Source organism: Triticum aestivum, chromosome 7B (assembly GCF_018294505.1).
Source record: "Triticum aestivum cultivar Chinese Spring chromosome 7B, IWGSC CS RefSeq v2.1, whole genome shotgun sequence".
In the NCBI taxonomy this organism is placed as follows: Eukaryota; Viridiplantae; Streptophyta; class Magnoliopsida; order Poales; family Poaceae; genus Triticum; species Triticum aestivum.
The window spans coordinates 639,050,356-639,069,242 of NC_057813.1; the positions used below are offsets into that span (position 1 = coordinate 639,050,356).

An 18,887-nucleotide genomic window follows, 5' to 3' on the forward strand; every position below is an offset into this window, starting at 1 on the left:
TTTCATTTTCATTTGATTTTTTAGTGTATTTTTTTCTGCCCTACAAGGACTTGAGGTGATTCGTGGGTTGTAGGGCATGGGGAGCTTCAGGATTATGTATTTTTTCTCTATAATTAATATATCATTGTTGTGATTACTTTTATTGTTTGATTGCACAAAGTCATGGTAATACTGTATTGATAGATTGTGATATATGGAGATGCATTTTGCAAGGTTAATTGTGTACCCTATTTATTGATACTTTGACGGTTTATAATTTAGTGGTTTACACTGAAGGTCCATAGCATCAACAAAGATATGATTAAGCTTAAGATATAAGGAGAAATAATGGTTATATATGAAAGTCAAATACACATGGTTTGTTGGTTCCGTAAAGGATGGTGTTATGATAATAGATCAAATATGCTCAATGTCTAACTTACTTTCACATTTTGTTGTATATGGATCCAGAGCCGATGACCAAGATGTTGTCTATGTGTGTGTTGCTTAAGTGTCATGTTGTGGGTCAAAATTGGCAAGTTACTGTTGTATGTGATGTGTTTTTGCTAAGTCTTTATGGTTAAGAAGTCCATTGCGATATGGTGCTCATATGGGAAAATTTTGTCTGCAAAAGCTATATTTAGTTCAAAATGTACGAGCGAGACGGCGAACAGGAGCCACAAAATTAGCCGGTCGAGAGGAATCGTTTCCCAATTAAGATTCCCAATTAATATTCCAAATAAGTAAGACGAGTCGAGAAATCTTTATACGATTATACGTGTGTTGCACGTGCACACTTACTAGTTGATAAAAATAAAAGAATGACAATTGAGGTCAACTACTACCTCCTTCGCGACTTCTCGGTAATGTACCAAAACACAGAACAAATTGTTCTCGACTCTAGCGCCACGGATTGTGCTAATTGATAAATAAGATCGTTGATACCTCTGTTATGATAGGTTCATACTCCCTGGCAGTGTCAAAGCTTAGTGAGGGCCAAATGGGGATCTTATTGCAGAGTGAAGCACTCTGCAATACCTTCTCCAAAGGTTTCTTCAGGTAAATAAGTTAAGTTTCCAAACAATAAGATCAAACACTCTGCAATACCTTCTCCAAAGATTTCTCACTCACAATTAAAATAAATTATTGGAAGGTGTTTTTGCAGAATATAATACTAACAGTGATAAAACGACTTTACTTATGGATACCCAATGAATAACTAAATTAGAATTATGAAGGGCTTGACTCGCTCCCCCAACTTATATGGGGTGGGGTGGGGGGCAATAGCCCCCATCCATCCACCCACCCACCTGTGCACGACACCGTAATATATTTGTTCAATGTTGAGTACATGTATCTTGTAATATCATTTATATCATATAATCACATAGATACGATGTATTATTTGAAATTATTATTATTATTTGATAAATATGCCATTATAATGATATTCATAATATGCAATACCGACAGAAGTATTTATTTATCAATTGTAGTCGCAAGGTCTTTTGTACCGGATTCACACTAAGTCAACCTTTGAAATGTTAGGGCGGGCTCTCGTGCTAATTGCACATGGACTCCTCCCATGGTACGTTATCATGGGGCACTGCCGGCCATGCGTGCACTGAAGTGGTTGACCTACATAGGGATATGTTGTTTTGATCTGACCCTTATGGGATATGTATAGGCATGTAGGCGGACAAAATTGGAGGGTAAAAAACCTAGACTTGCGATGCAAGAAAATGGTATATCTCTGGAATATTCTAATCTATCACATTGTAATTTAATCACCACTGTGTACACACATCTGTATTTTAACAGGAACTTGCAGCGGCGGCGGCTTTCCTTTTGGTGTTTGGTCCCTTGGCCACCTCTTTGTAATGTTGGTGGTGCCTCATGTGTTTGTGTGAGACCGGGAGCTTTTTTTAGGTTAGGATTTTGAATGTGTGTATCTTCCAACATGGATGACCTCAAAGGTTTCGTTTCTCGAATGCTGGTCAGACATACCTTGATGACTTTTCGTCTGCAATCAGTTCAAGTCAAAAAAGGCAATCAGACCTCAAATGTTGTATTCTTTTTTTCTTTATTATGAGAGTTGGTTTCGTCGCCTCCCTCCTTTAGAGTTTTTTCGTCCACCACCACCCCTTCCTTGTTTTACTGTTTGTTTTTTGGTAAGCACAATCAATGGCCCACAAAAAACCCAACATAAATTTTGAAATAATCTATGGTCTGTCTAGGACACATCTAGATGTGACATAGTTATGTCACATCTAAGCTGATGTCCACTCTGTTTGTGGTCTTTTTTTTGTCCTAGTTTTTTTTGTTTCTTGTTGCTGCATTATACAATATATTTGTGGGAGCTTAGATGTGACATCCTTAAAAAACATCTAGATGTGAATTAGACAAACTGATAATCTAAACCAAATCGATGCTTTCCAAAAACCACGTCATTCGTTGACTCAATCGAATCAAATCAATATTTCATACCGTAATCTCAACTAAATGAAACTTTACTTGTCTTTCCGTACCCATGCTCAAATCAAAATTAAATGTTACTCCGACAAGATTTATGTTGAACCACAAGATCCGGGCTTGTTGCTAGTTTTACAAAATGTGCAGGTTTAATTGTTCAATAGATAGATCCGGTAAAAGGAATAACTTTGGTTGGGTCGTAACTATATTTTGAGTTTTACGTACATGTTTAAAAGTTGAGATAAGAATTACGATCTGATCTGCTGCATACAATCTCTATCTCTACATGACTCTTGAAAATAGGGACACATACCCATAAGTAAAACACGCGCATGCATGCACCTTGCGATTTGCCGCACATAAACATCCATCTACGAGCTAGCGGCGGCCGTCTCCTTCGTCGACGTCAACATACGGGCTCTCCAGTTATGTCGATCTCCGCTGCTGCCTTTTCCGCCCTGCGAGGCGCCGGCCGGCAGCAGCTCTCCGCTTCAAGCATCGCCGCAAGGCAGGCGACCGGCTCCCACATGTTCCAGATCGACGGGCAACTCAGGAAGATGGCGGCCAACGGCGCTAAGGTTAGATCAGGCACGTTCCGCGTCGGCGGCCACGAGTGGCGTCTCGTATGCTACCCAAACGGCAACGGGAAGGAGTACGAGGGGTACATGTCCCTCTTCCTCGAGCATGCCAGCCACGAGAGAACCGGCGATGCCACAGCCAAGGCCCAACTGAGCATACTCGACCAGGCCTGGAAGCCGAGCTACACTCGAGACATAGCCAAGAGCCGCTTCTTCTCGGGTAACCTCAGCTGGGGCACGCGGGGCTTCCTGAAACACCAGGATCTGGATGCGCTAGCGAGGAAGCATCTCAATCTCAAGGACGACGGCCTGACCATCCTGTGCGACGTCACGGTCACCGTCACCGAGCTGCGTACTGAAGACCACGTCGAGGCTGCCGCACCGGTGGCGCTTCCATTCGGATTGCCCGGGCAACTCGGGGAAGCTGTCTGGAACACGAAGGGGGTGGACGTGCACATCGAGGTCGGCGGGGAGACGCTCCCCGCGCACCGGGGGATACTCGAGGCCGGGTCACCCGTCTTCAAGGCGGACCTCTCGCTCGCCTCGCCCACCGCCGGAGACAGCAGCAACACCGCCTTACTACTGCGCGTCGAGGACATGGACGCGGAGGTTTTCAAGGCCCTGCTCCAGTTCATCTACACGGACTCACCTCCCGTGATCCTGTCGGCGTCGATGGCGGAGAGGCTGCTCGTCGCGGCGGACAGGTACAAGCTGGAAGAGTTGAAGCTCGTCTGCGAGGACGCATTGTGCTGGCACGTCGACATGAGCTCCGTGGCTGTCAGTCTAGCGTTGGCGGAGAAGCATGATTGCTCCGCTCTGAGGGCGGCATGCATCCAGTTCCTCTCTTGTCCGGGGAACCTGGAATCGTTCATGGCATCGGATGGGTTTGAGAAGATAAGGACGTGTTGTCCCTGTCCCTCTGCTCTCATGGACCTTGTCCTCAAGAAGATTACTAAAGTATAGGAGGAGCAACTAATTAAGGGTTAGGAATCGTCTACCACCTAAGCTAGATATGCGAAGTGATGTACGTCGATTAGATTGTCTCGGGTAGAGTAGAGGCTTGATTCAATGAGCTATAGTCTGCGTGTCTCGTGCTGCAAACTCTATTTTTACACAGTAAACTCTATTTTTTTCCCTGTTATAAATGATTGTTAATTCTTACTCTTATCGATTTTTTTTCGTTCAATCTTCCATCCATCAGATTGTCTAGCTACCGACTCCTCTTAACCCCCAAGAGTAAAATTCCAACTAGTGATAACCATTTGTGGCATAGGAGCACCCAAAAAACCGCTAATGAAAAAGGAAAAAGTCTGAAAGTGAAAATCACACATGGTTGTATTGGCAAGTTAAGGGATCACAGCACCCCACCCCTCCCGAGAGAGGAACACGGCTAATTGAGGGGCAGTCGCGCCCGGGCTAGGGACGAGATTGTTTTTCTTCATTTTCGGCCAAGTTTTCATGTTTACCTATTTTTTTACCTGAAATTTCATTTTAGGCAGTTTTAGAAATTATTGTACTACCTTTTGGAAAATCTTGGTTGAGCTTCCAATATTTGAAACTTTGGGGGGGGGGGGGGGGGGTTCGAAACTTCACAATTTTAAAATTTTATAACTTCAACTTTTGGAATTTTGAACTTCATAATTTCAAATAATAAATTTAAGACATTTTAAAAGGTCAAATATTAACATTTAAAAATTCTAGAAACTTCACATGGAGAAAAGCCACACCTACTTCATGGGAAAGGGAAGGAAGGAAGCACACACTTGCTTGCGCTTCCCTACCCATCGGGTCCCAATAGGTAGAGCGTTGCACGAGTGCAACAGGCACCCGCGAGGGATTTAGTTCACCTAGAGTGTTTTAGTAAGATTAAGATTTCTTGTAACATTGTACTATGATTCTTTGCGCTTGAAGACCAAACAACCATGCATTATTAACCAAAAGTTGGCATTAATCTCTCCATTGACTTTCCTCGAGTATAATTCTTGTCGTGGTTTGTATTAGTTTTGAACTAAAACCGTGACAAGAATTATGGAATGGAGGGAGTAAGTATGTGGTACCGCCCTTGGTTGCGTCCCGTCTAGAGTTATGTTTGTCTTCTCTTCATGATCTTGAGGATATTTTTGTTACCTTTTAAAAAGAAAGAGACAAGCTACATGCAAGTTGACGGAATTTGTTTATTGGGTCAGTCAACTGACCAAAAAATTCTATCAGTCGATTTGCTTGCAGATTCCTACTTGGTATAGTTTCTATTGGAGCATGTCACCCCGACCAGTTACTCCCACATGAATAGCTCCCGAGCTCACAACTTCTCGTGTTCTCATGTGTCATTATTGCATGCGCTGGTTTAGTGGAGTTAGCTTCGGTAGTAGTTAAATCATGGCCGCACCTACGTGTTCATGGGTCAGTATATATGTACACTTTGATTGACTGAATGCAAGTGCAATTCTAGTCTATTTCGTGTCCTTCCCTCTCACAGTTTCTATGTACTAGTTGCTCACTTCATCACCGAGTTATAGCTCAGGATACGTTGGACATTGACATTCATGCATAGGGATGTACTTGTTTTAGGCGTAGATCAGTGTAACACCCTCAGTATCATTCTATAGTAATCTCCCCTCTAATGATGTCATGTCATCATGTTTAGCAAGCTTCTTCAAACAGTAAAACTAAAATGTTCGCTTTATTCTATAAATTCTCCTGATCATTTTCATGATGGAACCAACTTCATTTGGCTCACAGATAAATCCCTAGGAAACTATAAAGTGATCCAACATCAACTAAAATAGCCTTTTTTTCAAAATATACAAATGTTTAAGTATTTACAAAACACTTGACATCTTTTGTGCTAGCTCAAAACATTGCCTATTATTTATGTGACAAGTTTCATGTTGAACAAAATTCAAATTGATATTTATTTTTAAATGCAAAACAATAAAGAAAATAGAAAAAAGAGAAAGGCTATTGTGCATTGGACCTAAGTGCACAGTGCACTCGGCCCAGCCCAACTTGGGTCTCCTCCCACCACCCGCTACAGTGGGAGGCAAGGGGCCGTGGCGGCCATCCATCGGCCAAGGCCACGCGTCGTCCATCCCCGTCGTCGCCGACGCCTACAAGGCTCCTCCCGCGACCCCCTGGAAACCCTAGCCTCCCCACCCCCTCTCTCTCCGGCCCGAGATCTCTCGAGCCGTCGCCGCGATCCCGCCGCCTAGATCCGCTGCTCCGGCGCCGCCCCGGCCTCCCCGAGAGTGTCCCCGCCCCTCCTCTCGGTGAGCCTAAGGGTTAGGAATCGTCTACCAACTAGATATACGAAGTGATGTCGATTAGATTGTCTCGGGTAGAGTAGAAGCTTGATTCAATGAGCTATAGTCTGCGTGTCTGGTGCTACAAACTCTATTATTTACATAGTAAAATCTTTTTTCTCTCTTATAAATGACTGTTAATTATTTCTCTTATCGATTTTTTTGGTTAAATCTTCTATCCATCATATTGTCTAGCTACCGACTCCCATTAACCCCCAAGAGTAAAATTCCAAGAAGTAGTGATAACTATTTGTAGCATAGGAGCACCCCAAAAATCGCTAATGAAGAAGAAAAAAGTCTAGAAGTGAAAATCACACATGGTTGTATTGGCAAGTTAAGGGATCACAGCACCCCACCTCTCCCGAGAGAGGAACACGGCTAATTGAGGTGCAGTCGCACCTTAGGCTAGGGACGAGATTGTTTTTCCTCTTTTGGGGCCAAGTTTTCATATTTACCGATTTCTATTACGTGAAATTTCATCTTAGGCAGTTTCGGAAATTATTGCACCAACTTTCGAAAAATCTTTGTTGGGCTTCTAATATTTGAAAATTTTGGGGGTTTCAGAACTTCACAATTTTTAAAATTTATAACTTCATGTTTTGAAAATCTAACTTTGGAATTTCAAAAAATAAATTTAAACTTTTTAAAAGGTCAAATATCTAAACATTTAAAAACTCTAGAAACCTCACATGGAGAAAAGCCACACCTACTTCATAGGAAAGGGAAGGAGGGAAGCACACACTTGCTTGGGCACCCGTACCCATCGGCTCCCAATAGGTAGAGCGTTGCACGAGTGCAACAGGCACCTGCCAGGGATTTAGTTCACCTAGAGTGTTTTGATAAGATTAAGATTTTTTTTGTAACATTGTACTATGAGTCTTTGCGCTTGAAGACCAAACAACCATGCCTTAACCAAAAAATGGCACTATCTCCTAATCTCTCCATTGACTTTCCTCGAGTGCAAGTGGTGTAATTCGAGCCCTCCGTTCCATAATTCTTGTCGTGGTTTTAGTTCAAATTATTGTTGTGGTTTTAGTTTTGAACTAAAATCATGACAAGAATTATGGAATGGAGGGAGTTAGTATGTGGTGCCGCCCTTGGTTGACTCCTGTCTAGACTTATGTTCGTCTTCTGTCAATGATCTTGAGGATATTTTTGTGGCTCAAGATCAAGAACCGCCATGCATGGTGGCGGCGCCAGCGGCAAGGGGAAGAAGAAGCACGACCATGGGGTGTCCAGATCTATTTCTTTGGACCCTTGTGCATGGCCCTTAGACCCGTACGTGTGCATGTGGTATGTAGCACATATCACATGAAGAATGGTTTTAATCCATTTTTTTCAAGGGTAGGATTAGAATGTTTAGTGTGATCCCCATCGGTTGTCGTATGACTCAAACAAGACCAATACAAAACCTTCGAGTCTTCAAAAAACTGACGCTTGTTTTTCTTTTTAGAGCGGGGGTCAACCATTCCTTACAAACCCATCAAGAGACCAAGGTCCTTTGATACACTTACTAGTTGAATTAGTCTCACTAACAACATTATCAACAACACCAAAATAGGGTGTAACTTCTAGAGGAAGAACAAGGCCCGCAACGCTTGGATCACAATCCGATGGTTAATAATCAAGTGACTCGAACTTTAAAAAAAATAGCCGCGTATGATGCATAGGTGGAAAAAGAAAATTGTTGTTAGTTCCTTGTTCTATGGTTTTGGAGAGTACTTATAGTTTGGTGATGCTACTATATATCATCTTGTCATTTGTGGACTCTTGCCATTGTTGCAAAACATTGAGATATCTTGTGACCTGCAAATCATCCTACCATGTCATTTTATTCGAAGCACTATAGTTATAAACCGGTATCTTGCATTGTTGTTCTAAACTCATCCCTCTTCATCTCCGGCTAGGGGAGGAATTTGGTATGACAAACTACAAAGTTGGTTTTTGCTGTTTGCTCCAAGTTGGGATAGTGGAACTTACCCAAATTTTTCTTTCAATAGTGCGTCCTAGGAGACAGACCAGAAAAATTCACTTGATTTTTATAAAGGGTGAATTTTATTTACTCAAAATGAAGCATCAAATGGACACCGAAACAATGAGCATACACCCAGACTCCACATAGCTGGATGCACACAGTTAACACCAACCCATAGAAAAAATATCCGCAAATAGCAAGGTCATATAGGACCAAAAGTATGCCTAAGCGAGGAAAAAGAAAACCGTGAAGTATCAAATCCGACAAACTACAAAAATGATCATATCCGCATCAACCATCTCATGACACCACAAGGACAATGAGGTTATTCAGCAACAACACCTTCAGAAGAAAGCTACACTCGAATCGTCGTCATCACTGGATTGAACCCCCAAAGAACATAATCAAAGTTTCACCCTAAAAAACTAGTCCGAGCATATCCGATCAATGTTTTCAACAAAGTATTGACCCTTCTTGATAAAAGCAAGAGAGAATCATCTTCATTTTCATTTTTCCGAAGGTACTTCATTTTCTGAAATTTGCCGTTTGATAGTACAGTGTCTCACTAATAGTATGCAAGTGAAGGCATCATTGACCACCTGCCTTAGGCCTCAGCGGTCAGCACTCAGCACACCGATGATCTGTCGCCGTTTCGCGCGGCCGCCGCACTGGGCCGACAACAGATCTGTCCGATCGCCGGCCCCCACGACCTTGCATGTCAGCAGCCCGATCATCGACACCGAAGAAGAAGCTCTTCTGGAAGACGCGCGGGAAGAGGGTAACTCAAGTACTGGGCCGGCAGGCCGCCCAACCGTAGCAAGAAGGTTCCCCAGTGGCTTGCAAGCCCAAACTGGGCCCGCTAAGCGGGTGTAACGGTAGCGTGCGTTTAAATACTGCCGATCGTCATCAGCAGAGGATAGGAAGGAACGGGAGGCTTCGGCCTGGGAGAGGTGTGGCGTGTGTGACTTGTAATTCGAATTGTTGTGTGGGTGGTTGGGAGGACAGCTAAACCAATTCAAATCTAGATCTCGTTCATGGAGGTAGTAGGTTCCTCACATCTGGTACTCAGAGCTTTTTGATCCTGGAGATTCCTAGCCACATCCACGCCACGCGCTTCAAGCTCCAGCAGCGGAGCGCCGCCATGGACAAGCTATCGTTCGAGGGGCGGCAGATCCAGGAGCTGCTGCGTGCGGACTTCGCCGAGGTGCTGGATCAACGCTTCAAGGCGCACGGCGAGGAGATCATCAAGTCCGTCGGCAACATGCTCAAGGAGACGATGACGGCGCTCGACGGCCTCATCACGGCGCGAATCGACGGCGCTAGGTCCGAATTCAACCTTGACGTCGAACAAATTCGTGCAGATCTCGAGCGCTGCAGCAAGGAGGACGTCATGTGCAAGCAGATGAGTCCATCGACCAGCAAGGAAGTTGGGGGCCACCGCGATTCGACAGCGGCTGATCCCCTTGACTTCGACAAATTTCACCGGGGGAAAGCACATCAGGTTTATGTGCCTCCTCCGGTTAGAGGTGCGCGTGATTCCGTTTCTCATGTGAAAATTCCCCCCCCCCCCCGCGAATTCGCTGCTTCAGACGTTTCTGGCCTGTACCAATCTGCTCCCCGTGTGGAACTACCACGTTTCGATGGTTCAAATCCGCAACTGTGGAAATCGCGCTGCGAGGATTGTTTCAAGCTATGGGGTACCCCAGCAGCAAGGTGGATTTCCTACGGCACGTCCCAGTTTGACGGTGCGGCAGCCAGATGGCTCGAGGCAGTACAACGCAGATCACCGAACTTATCCTGGCCAGAGTTTTGTCAGTTACTATTGAACAGATTTGGTCGCAACCAACATCAGACTCTGGTGAGACAGATGTTCAGTATTGCTCAGGAATCGTCAGTATTAGATTATGTGGAATGATTTGGGGAACTGTATGACCAGCCTTCAGCTTATGAGGATGTTCCTGACAGTCTGTACTATAACTCGTTTCATTGATGGCCTCAAGCCGGGTGTGAGGATGTCAGTTGCCTTGCAGAAACCCCAGGATTTAGATACAGCTTATGACATAGCTTTGCTCCATGAAGAATTAAGTGAAACAAACTCCTCTCAGTTTCAGTTCAAGAAGACAATGACAGCTGCTTCAACAGTTCCGAGAGCTTCAGTTGCTGTTGACAGGAGGCCAGTCGAGAACAACAAGAGTGTTTCTTCAGAAGATAAGTGGAGCACCTTGCGCACCTACAGGAAATCAAAGGGATTATGTTTCACTTGTGCAGAGAAGTGGTCCAGGGACCATCAATGCAAATCTTTTGTTCAACTCCATATGGTGTAGGAGATGATTAAACACATCCAAAACACAGCATCATTCTGTCGGAAGTCGTCTGATAGTGACTCTGACAACCTTATGTCACTGTCAGCAGCAGCATGTTCAGTTGAGTCGTCTCCATTAACAATGAAACAACAAGTTACCATTTGTGGCCAGGTTTTCACATTTCTGGTGGACTCGGGCAACACTCATTCCTTCCTCAATTCTTCTCTGGCTGCATTGTTGCAAGATGTGCAAGAGGTTCGACCTATAACTGTAACAGTAGCAGGAGGTGCTAAGCTGTACTGCTCCCAGATTGTAAAGCAATGTAGTTGGTCTTGTCAGAACAATGAATTCAAATCAGAGTTCAGTTTCCTTCAGTTAGGTAACTATGATGGAATTTTGGGACTTGACTGGCTGGCAGACCATAGTCCAATGGTCATAGATTGGGATCAAAAGTGGTTTTCATTTCAGTCCCAAGGAAAATGGATTACATTACATGGTGTGTTACCCGATGACTGCAAGTTTACAGTTATGAGTGTTGAACTGATTGAACCAGAAGACAAGGAAAACATTTCTCACATTCCTAAAGTACAAGCTTTGTTGGAAAAATTCTCTTCTGTCTTTGAGGAACCAAAGGGTCTGCCACCTAGGAGACAGTATGATCATACAATCCCACTAATACCAGGTGCAACACCAGTGGCTGTCAGACCATATAGAGTGCCTCCCCACTTAAAAACAGAAATGGAAAAACAAGTTAAGGAATTACTCAAAAATGGTATGATCAAACTCAGTCAAAGTCCTTTTTCCTCCCATGTATTGATGGTCAAGAAGAAGGATGGCACCTCGCGCATGGTAGTTGACTACAGGCACTTAAATGCTATAACTGTAAAAGGGAAATATCCTATACCTGTGATAGATGAACTGCTGGAGGAATTGCATGGTGCTTGCTGGTTCACTAAACTAGATTTAAGGGCAGATTATCATCAAATCAGGATGGCCCCAGGAGAAGAGTTTAAAACTGCATTTCAAACTCATGAAGGTCATTATGAGTTCTTGGTTATGGGTTTTCGGTTATCTGAAGCTCCTGGTACCTTCCAAGGTGCAATGAATTCTGATCTACCTGCACTCAGGGAATTTGTTCTGGTATTCTTCGATGATATCCTGATTTTCAGCAAAACCTTGAAGGAACATTTGTTACATGTGGAAAAAGTCCTCAGTACCTTGCAAGAAAAGCAGTGGAAGGTCAAATTGAGCAAGTGTTCTTTTGCACAGCATCAAATTGCTTATTTGGGTCATGTCATCAGTGACAAAGGGGTTTCTACTGACCCTTCCAAAATTTTGGCAGTTCAGAACTGGCCCACTCCTGGCAATGTAAAAGAAATTAGAGGATTCTTGGGTCTCACTGGGTACTACAGAAAATTCATAAGAAACTAAGGTGTGATTAGTAAACCCTTAACTGAACTATTAAGGAAAGGCACACTGTTTGTGTGGACTCCAGCTGCTGAAACTGCCTTTGTTACTCTCAAGGAAGCCTTGGTGCAAGCACCTGTCCTAGCCCTCCCTGATTTTTCCCTGCCATTTGTACTGGAGACCGATGCTTGTGACACTGGTATAGGAGCAGTACTTATGCTAAAAGGGCATCCTCTAGCATTTGTCAGCGGAGCTTTGGGTCCAAAGGACAGAGGGCTATCTGTTTATGAAAAGGAATATCTAGCTATTCTCCTGGCAGTGGAACAGTGGAGGCCTTATTTGCAGTTTCAAGAATTTGTGATTAAAACAGATCAGAAAAGCTTAACTCATTTATCTGATCAAAGGCTGCACACACCCTGGCAACAGAAAGTGTTCACCAAACTCTTGGGCCTCAATTACAAAATTTTATATAAAAAAGGTACAGATAATTCTGCTGCAGATGCCTTATCCAGGAGACCTCACCCTACCTCTCAGCTCATGACCATTTCCTCCTCTCAACCCTCTTGGTTGCAAGAAATAGTTGACAGCTATCAGCAAGATCCTAAAGCTCAAGAGTTGTTGCAGCAGTTGGCTGTGGACCCAACATCCAAACCCTCATATACACTGGTTAATGGATTAATCAGATACAAGAACTGCATTTGGATTGGCAATGATGTGCAACTGCAAGCTAAGATCTGCAATGATTTCCATGCTACTCCAGTGGGTGGACATTCGAGGTTTCCTGTAACTTACAAAAGAATTCAAGCCCTGTTCAAGTGGTCAGGCATGAAAGTTCTCATTAAGGAGTTTGTGCAATCTTGTGTTAATTGCCAGAAAGCTAAGCCTGAGAGGATTAATTATCCTGGATTGTTATCTCCCTTACCTGTTCCAAACAAAGCCTGGGAAACAGTAACTATGGATTTCATTTTTGGCCTTCCTCCTTCAGATCATTTTGACTGCATAATGGTTGTCATTGATAAGTTCACTAAGTATGGCCACTTTATTCTTGTCAAGCACCCTTACAATGCTCCTAAGATTGCTGAACCCTTCTTGGATAACATCTACAAATTACATGGCATGCCCTTGTTTGTTGTATCAGATAGAGACCATGTGTTTACTAGTCAGTTCTGGCAAATTCTTACAAAAAGGACTGGAGTGACTTTGAATATGAGCACTGCCTACCATCCAGAAACAGATGGTCAAACTGAGAGAGTGAATCAACAGATTGAATGCTTTCTCAGATGCTTTATCTCAGCTCATCCCAAGAAATGGAGCAAGTGGTTATCCCTTTGTGAATTTTGGTACAATACAAATTGGCACTCTTCCTTGGGAAGATCTCCATTTGCAGTTCTGTATGGCCAAGAGCCTAGGTATTTCGGTGTTACAGCTCAAGACACTATTGCTCCTCAGGATGTCCAGCATTGGCTTGATTCCAGAGCTGTGGTGCAAGCTTCTGTGCAGACAACATTTGCTACGTACTCAGCAGAGAATGAAGACGCAAGCTGATAAGAAAAGAACTGATCGAGTGTTTGCTGATGGTGATATGGTTTTTCTGAAACTTCAAGCTTATGTCCAACAATCTGTGGCTTCCAGAACTAACCAGAAGTTATCTTTTCGATACTTTGGGCCATTTCAAGTGTTGGAGCGCATTGGTGAAGTGGTGTATCGACTGGATCTTCCTCAAGACAGCAAGGTACACCCCGTGTTCCATGTTTCGCAACTGAAACAATTCATTTCCCCCAAGTACACGGTTCAGCAAGTACTTCCTGCACCTGAGCATGCTCTGCGAGTCCCCGTACGAATATTGCAACAACGTATGTGGCGCAAGAACAATCGATCTATCGTCCAGGTCCTGGTGGAATGGAGTGGTGAACCTCAAACAACGCCAACTTGGGAAGACAAAGATGCCTTGCGCCAGCTATTCCCGCGTGCGTCGGCTTGGGGACAAGCCGAATTTCAAGAACGGGGGGATGTCAGCAGCCCGATCATCCGAAGAAGAAGCTCTTCAGGAAGACGCGCGGGAAGAGGGTAACTCAAGTACTGGGCCTGCAGGCCGGCCCATCTGTAGCGGGTGTAACGGTAGTGTGCGTTTAAATACTGCCGATCGTCATCAGCAGAGGACAGGAAGGAACGGGAGGCTTCGGCCTGGGAAAGGTGTGGCGGGTGTGACTTGTAATTTGAATTGCTGTGTGGGTGGTTGAAAGGACAGCTAAACCAATTCAAATCTAGATCTCGTTCATGAAGATAGTAGGTTCCCCACATTGCAGCTTCTACGATGCCGCCACGGTTGCCCACGAGGGCACCATCTTTTTGGTCGATCAAGGAAATATCAGACCAGGACAGACCATTCATTCCAAGAAGATAGAGAAAAATATTACTCTAAGCTTCACCCGTCATCAGGCAACCAGACGCCATTGTTGACCATTACTCTCAAGAAATCCTTTAAATAACAAGATAGATCTGAGCCTACGTCATGCAGCATCTTCCCAAGAACACAAGCGTGGGCGCTACGGATTTGCTCACTGACGGAAGGGAAGCTTCCGCGATGATGGCACGCCGCTCATAAATATGCACCGCCGGCCGCCCCTCCGCTCCTCAGCACCACAAACACGTCGGCAGGGAGGATCCAATGGATATGGAGTCGTCGTCGGTGGCGGTGGTGGCGGTGCCGTTCCCGATGCAGGGCCACCTCAACCAGCTGCTGCACCTGTCGCTGCAGCTCGCGTCCGAGCCTCACGGGGTTAATCTCGACCTGCACTACGCGGCGCCCGCGGCGCACGTCCGCCAGGCCCGCGCGCGCGTGCACGGCTGGGACGACGCGGCGCTCCGCTCCGTCCACTTCCACGAGCTCGACATCCCCGCGTTCGCCGCGCCGCCGCCCGACCCGGACGCCGCCTCGCCCTTCCCCACCCACATCATGCCCATGTTCGAGGCCTACGTCGCCGGCGCCGCCGCCCCGCTCGCGGCGCTCCTCCGGGACCTCTCCGCGTCCCGCCGCCGCGTGGTCGTCCTGCATGACGTCCTCAACGCCTTCGCCGCCGTCGAGGCGGAGCGGCTGCCCAACGGCAACGGGGAGTCCTTCGGGATCTACTGCGGCGCCGTGTCGTACATGGTCGGCATGGTGGACGCCGGCCACCGCCTCCTGCGGGACAGCGGCCTCGAGTACGCGCCCATGGACAGGTACGTGTCCAAGGAGTTCATGGAGTGCGCCAAGAGACAGTCCAGCATGGCGCAGTCGGTCTCGCGCGGCGGTGGCATGATCGCCAACACGTGCCGCGCGCTCGAGGGCGAGTTCGTCGACGCCTTCGCCGACACCCTCGCCGCCGTCGGCCAGAGGATCTTCGCCGTCGGGCCGTTGAACCCTCTGCTGGAGCCGGGGCAGATCGACGCGAAGCAGGGCAAGCGGCACGAGTGCCTGGACTGGCTCGACAAGCAGCCGACGGCGTCGGTGCTCTACGTGTCGTTCGGCTCCACGTCCTCGCTCCGAGGGGAGCAGGTCGCGGAGCTTGCCGCGGCGCTGAAGGGCAGCAAGCAGCGCTTCATCTGGGTGCTGCGCGACGCCGACCGCGGCAGCGTGTCCACGGACGACGCCGACAGCCGCCGGCACGCGAGGCTGGCGTCCGAGTTCGCCGAGCAGGCCCGGGGCACGGGGCTGGTGATCACCGGGTGGGCGCCGCAGCTGGAGATCCTGGCGCACCCGGCCACGGCGGCGTTCATGAGCCACTGCGGCTGGAACTCGACCGTGGAGAGCATGAGCCACGGCAAGCCGATCCTCGCGTGGCCCATGCACTCCGACCAGCCGTGGGACGCGCAGTTCGTCCAGAAATACCTCGGGGCTGGCCTCCTGGTTAGGCCGTGGGAGAAGCACGGCGAGGTGACGCCGGCCGCGGCCATACAGCAGGCGATCGAGACGGCGATGGTCGGCGAGGAAGGGCTCGCGATGAGGCGGCGCGCCATGGCGCTCGGGGAGGCCGTTCGCGCCTGCGCGGCTGCAGGCGGCTCATCGCGCAAGGATTTGCAGGATTTCGTTGCTCACCTCACTAGGTGATACTGTATCGTGTCGTTTTCTCTCTCTTTTTTTCCTTTTCTCTTTTTGATAAAACTTGCTCACCAAACTAGATGATACGATCATACGAGTGTAATAAAGAAAACAAATACTCCCTGGGTCTCAAATTAATTGTCGCTGATTTAGTGTATTCTCTCTCCCGAAATATAAGGCGAAGTTAACTTTGCATGGTCTTTGATGCATCAAATGTTTTATTTAAAATATTTTTATTTTTAAAAAAGAAATAGAAATTATTTCAAAATCTAATGATTAAAATAGCAACAGATAATAAGGATCCACACAAAAGAGTTGCATAGCTTAATTTCATCATACAGACATGAAATATTAACCACTGAGATTGTAGAGCAGGTACTAGTATCGTGGATTGGGATCCAGATCCTCTAACATTGGAAGGAAAGGCAGGTAAGCTAAGTACCATGCCATCCCTTCGTTAGCTCTTCATAGTCTGCAATATAACACCACGATTTTATAAACAGTAATTAATCCAGCGTGACTTATGAATAATGCAATGTCTCTGCCTTTCATTCTCCGTTTTATACAGAGAGACACTGTATCTCCCTGACTTGTCTCCTGCATGTCAGACGATCCGGTTCCGTGGATTGGTGCATTTTAGTTAAAAGCCCCGATGTGGCAAAGCCTTGTATTAAAATGGTACTTGGCGTAGTTGTTGCGCTTAAATCATTGTTAGACTTATGTATTATAAGAATTGTATGAAGTATATACAGAGCCCATGAAAGAAAGACCAATGACTCGTATAAATTACTTAATGAAATATGTCCCGAGTTTTGACTGCTAATACATATCAAAGTATATATATTGCGGGAATATATCAAAGTATTTGAATAAACATATGTAAATGGCATCGTCGTATTTGTCTTTCAAAATAATTATATTTCATATGTCTGTATGCTAATTTTATAGACATAAAATAAGTAAAAATCATAGTCAAAATTATGCAACAAAGACCAAAAAAGTCAAGTGGCGCCTTCTACTTTAGGAAGGAGTGAGTACTAAATTAGTACAAATTTTATAGTAAATCAACGACACTTATTTTGAGACAAAGGGTATAAGCTTAATTTCTATAGCACACCATGCGCTTATGCAACCATCTTAACCGCTCAGAGCATCTCCAACAGATGCGCTAGATAAGCCGTGCGCCAGAAAAAAACCGGCTATATAGCATGTGCGAGACCGAAAGTAGCGCTCAGCAGCCACGCTATAATCCCCCGCACGGTAAACAAGGTTCAGCGGGCTGGGAAAATCCGCATCGCGCTGCGTATTTGGTGCGTCCACTCACGCACGCTGCAAAATCTGGGCTGCTGCAGATGGGCCCGCAGGATTGGACACCGTGTTTTTGCGCTTCTGGTAAAGCAAAACAGCATCCCAGCACGCTAAAACGCTATTTTGACACTGTAAAATAAATTTAGGGTGCCGCGCAACCACGTGTCTATTGAAGATGCTCTCATTATGTGTCATGGGCTATGGGCCTAGTGGCCCTAACAATTGTTGTCAATTCATTTTCCTTCTCTGTCACCCCGTGCATGGTGGCTGTTGTGGACCACCGGCTGCCCCTCGGTTTCGTGGAGGAGCGCTTTACTACTTCCTCCAACATCGAGCTTGAGTACAACATCATATGTGGCAAAGCGATTACACATAGATAAATTTTATTATATTTAAAAACTCACAGTATACATCTTACATCCATTTTTCATGCATCTTCTCAACGTATTGGTGTTAGCTGCTTCTAGGGCGGTCCATGGCGACCCATTGTTTCAATTTGGCTATACCTGCTAAACAGGCTTGACGTCTTATCTAGAATCTGGATTCTCTATGTTTTACTATTTTGAGAGTCAAATACTATCCTGATGGTGACTTGTTGAACACTGACCTGAAGAAGGGTTCTTCCTTCACCTGACAAAGTATTATGGCGGGTGTGAGCTCCCTGAAGCGTGGTCATATTTGGCGAGCGGGAAATGGGCAGAATATTGATATTTGGGAGGACGCTTGGATTCCAAAGTGTGCAAGCCGTAAAATTGTTACCCCTAAGGAAAGCCAGTTGTTACGGAAGGTAGCAGATTTGATTGATCCAATCCTAAATAGTTGGGATGAAGATCTTTTCAGACAGACTCTATGGCCTATTGATGTTCGGCGAGTGCTTGCGATCCCGATATGGCAACATGATATGCAAGATTACGTAGCTTGAAATTTCACAAAAAATGGGATTTTTTTCAGTTCGGTCTGCTTATTTTGTGGAATGGGACCACCAATATGGGAACAAGTTACGACATACCAATGGCATGAGACGTACCACGGTCAATCCTATTTGGGCGAGGATTTGGAAACTTGCTTGTCCAGCAAAGATTAAAATATTTATTTGGCGTACACTTGATGTCACTCTTTTGTGTCGTGTTAACTTAGCTAATATACATGTGAAAGTATCTCCTAAGTGTCCTGCCTGCTCATCTGGGCCAGAAGACACAAAACATCTGTTGTTTCTATGTGACAGAGCAAAAGAAATCTGGAGAAGACTAGGCGAGGGAGTCCTGGACTAGGGGGTGTCCGGACAGCCGGACTATCATTATCCGCCGGACTCCAAGACTACGAAGATACAAGATTGAAGACTCCGTCCCGTGTCCGGATGGGACTTTCCTTGGCGTGGAAGGCAAGCTTGGCAATACGGATATGTAGATCTCCTACCATTGTAACCGACTCTGTGTAACCCTAGCCTCCTCCGGTGTCTATATAAACCGGAGGCTTTAGTCCGTAGGA

General features: G+C 45.7%; 2 protein-coding genes across 2 annotated transcripts; both read left to right on the plus strand.

Annotated features, from left to right (window-relative positions):
- The first annotated feature begins 2,776 nt into the window (after positions 1-2,776).
- Positions 2,777-4,165, plus strand: LOC123162097 (BTB/POZ and MATH domain-containing protein 2-like). Its single transcript, XM_044579899.1, has one exon. The coding sequence runs from the start codon at positions 2,784-2,786 to the stop codon at positions 3,990-3,992; it is 1,209 nt and encodes a 402-aa protein (XP_044435834.1). The 5' UTR covers positions 2,777-2,783; the 3' UTR covers positions 3,993-4,165.
- A 10,401-nt stretch (positions 4,166-14,566) lies between these two features.
- Positions 14,567-16,245, plus strand: LOC123159468 (putative cis-zeatin O-glucosyltransferase). The gene has a single exon (XM_044577310.1). It carries the CDS (start codon positions 14,682-14,684, stop codon positions 16,098-16,100), a length of 1,419 nt encoding a protein of 472 aa, XP_044433245.1. The 5' UTR covers positions 14,567-14,681; the 3' UTR covers positions 16,101-16,245.
- Positions 16,246-18,887: the final 2,642 nt, after the last annotated feature.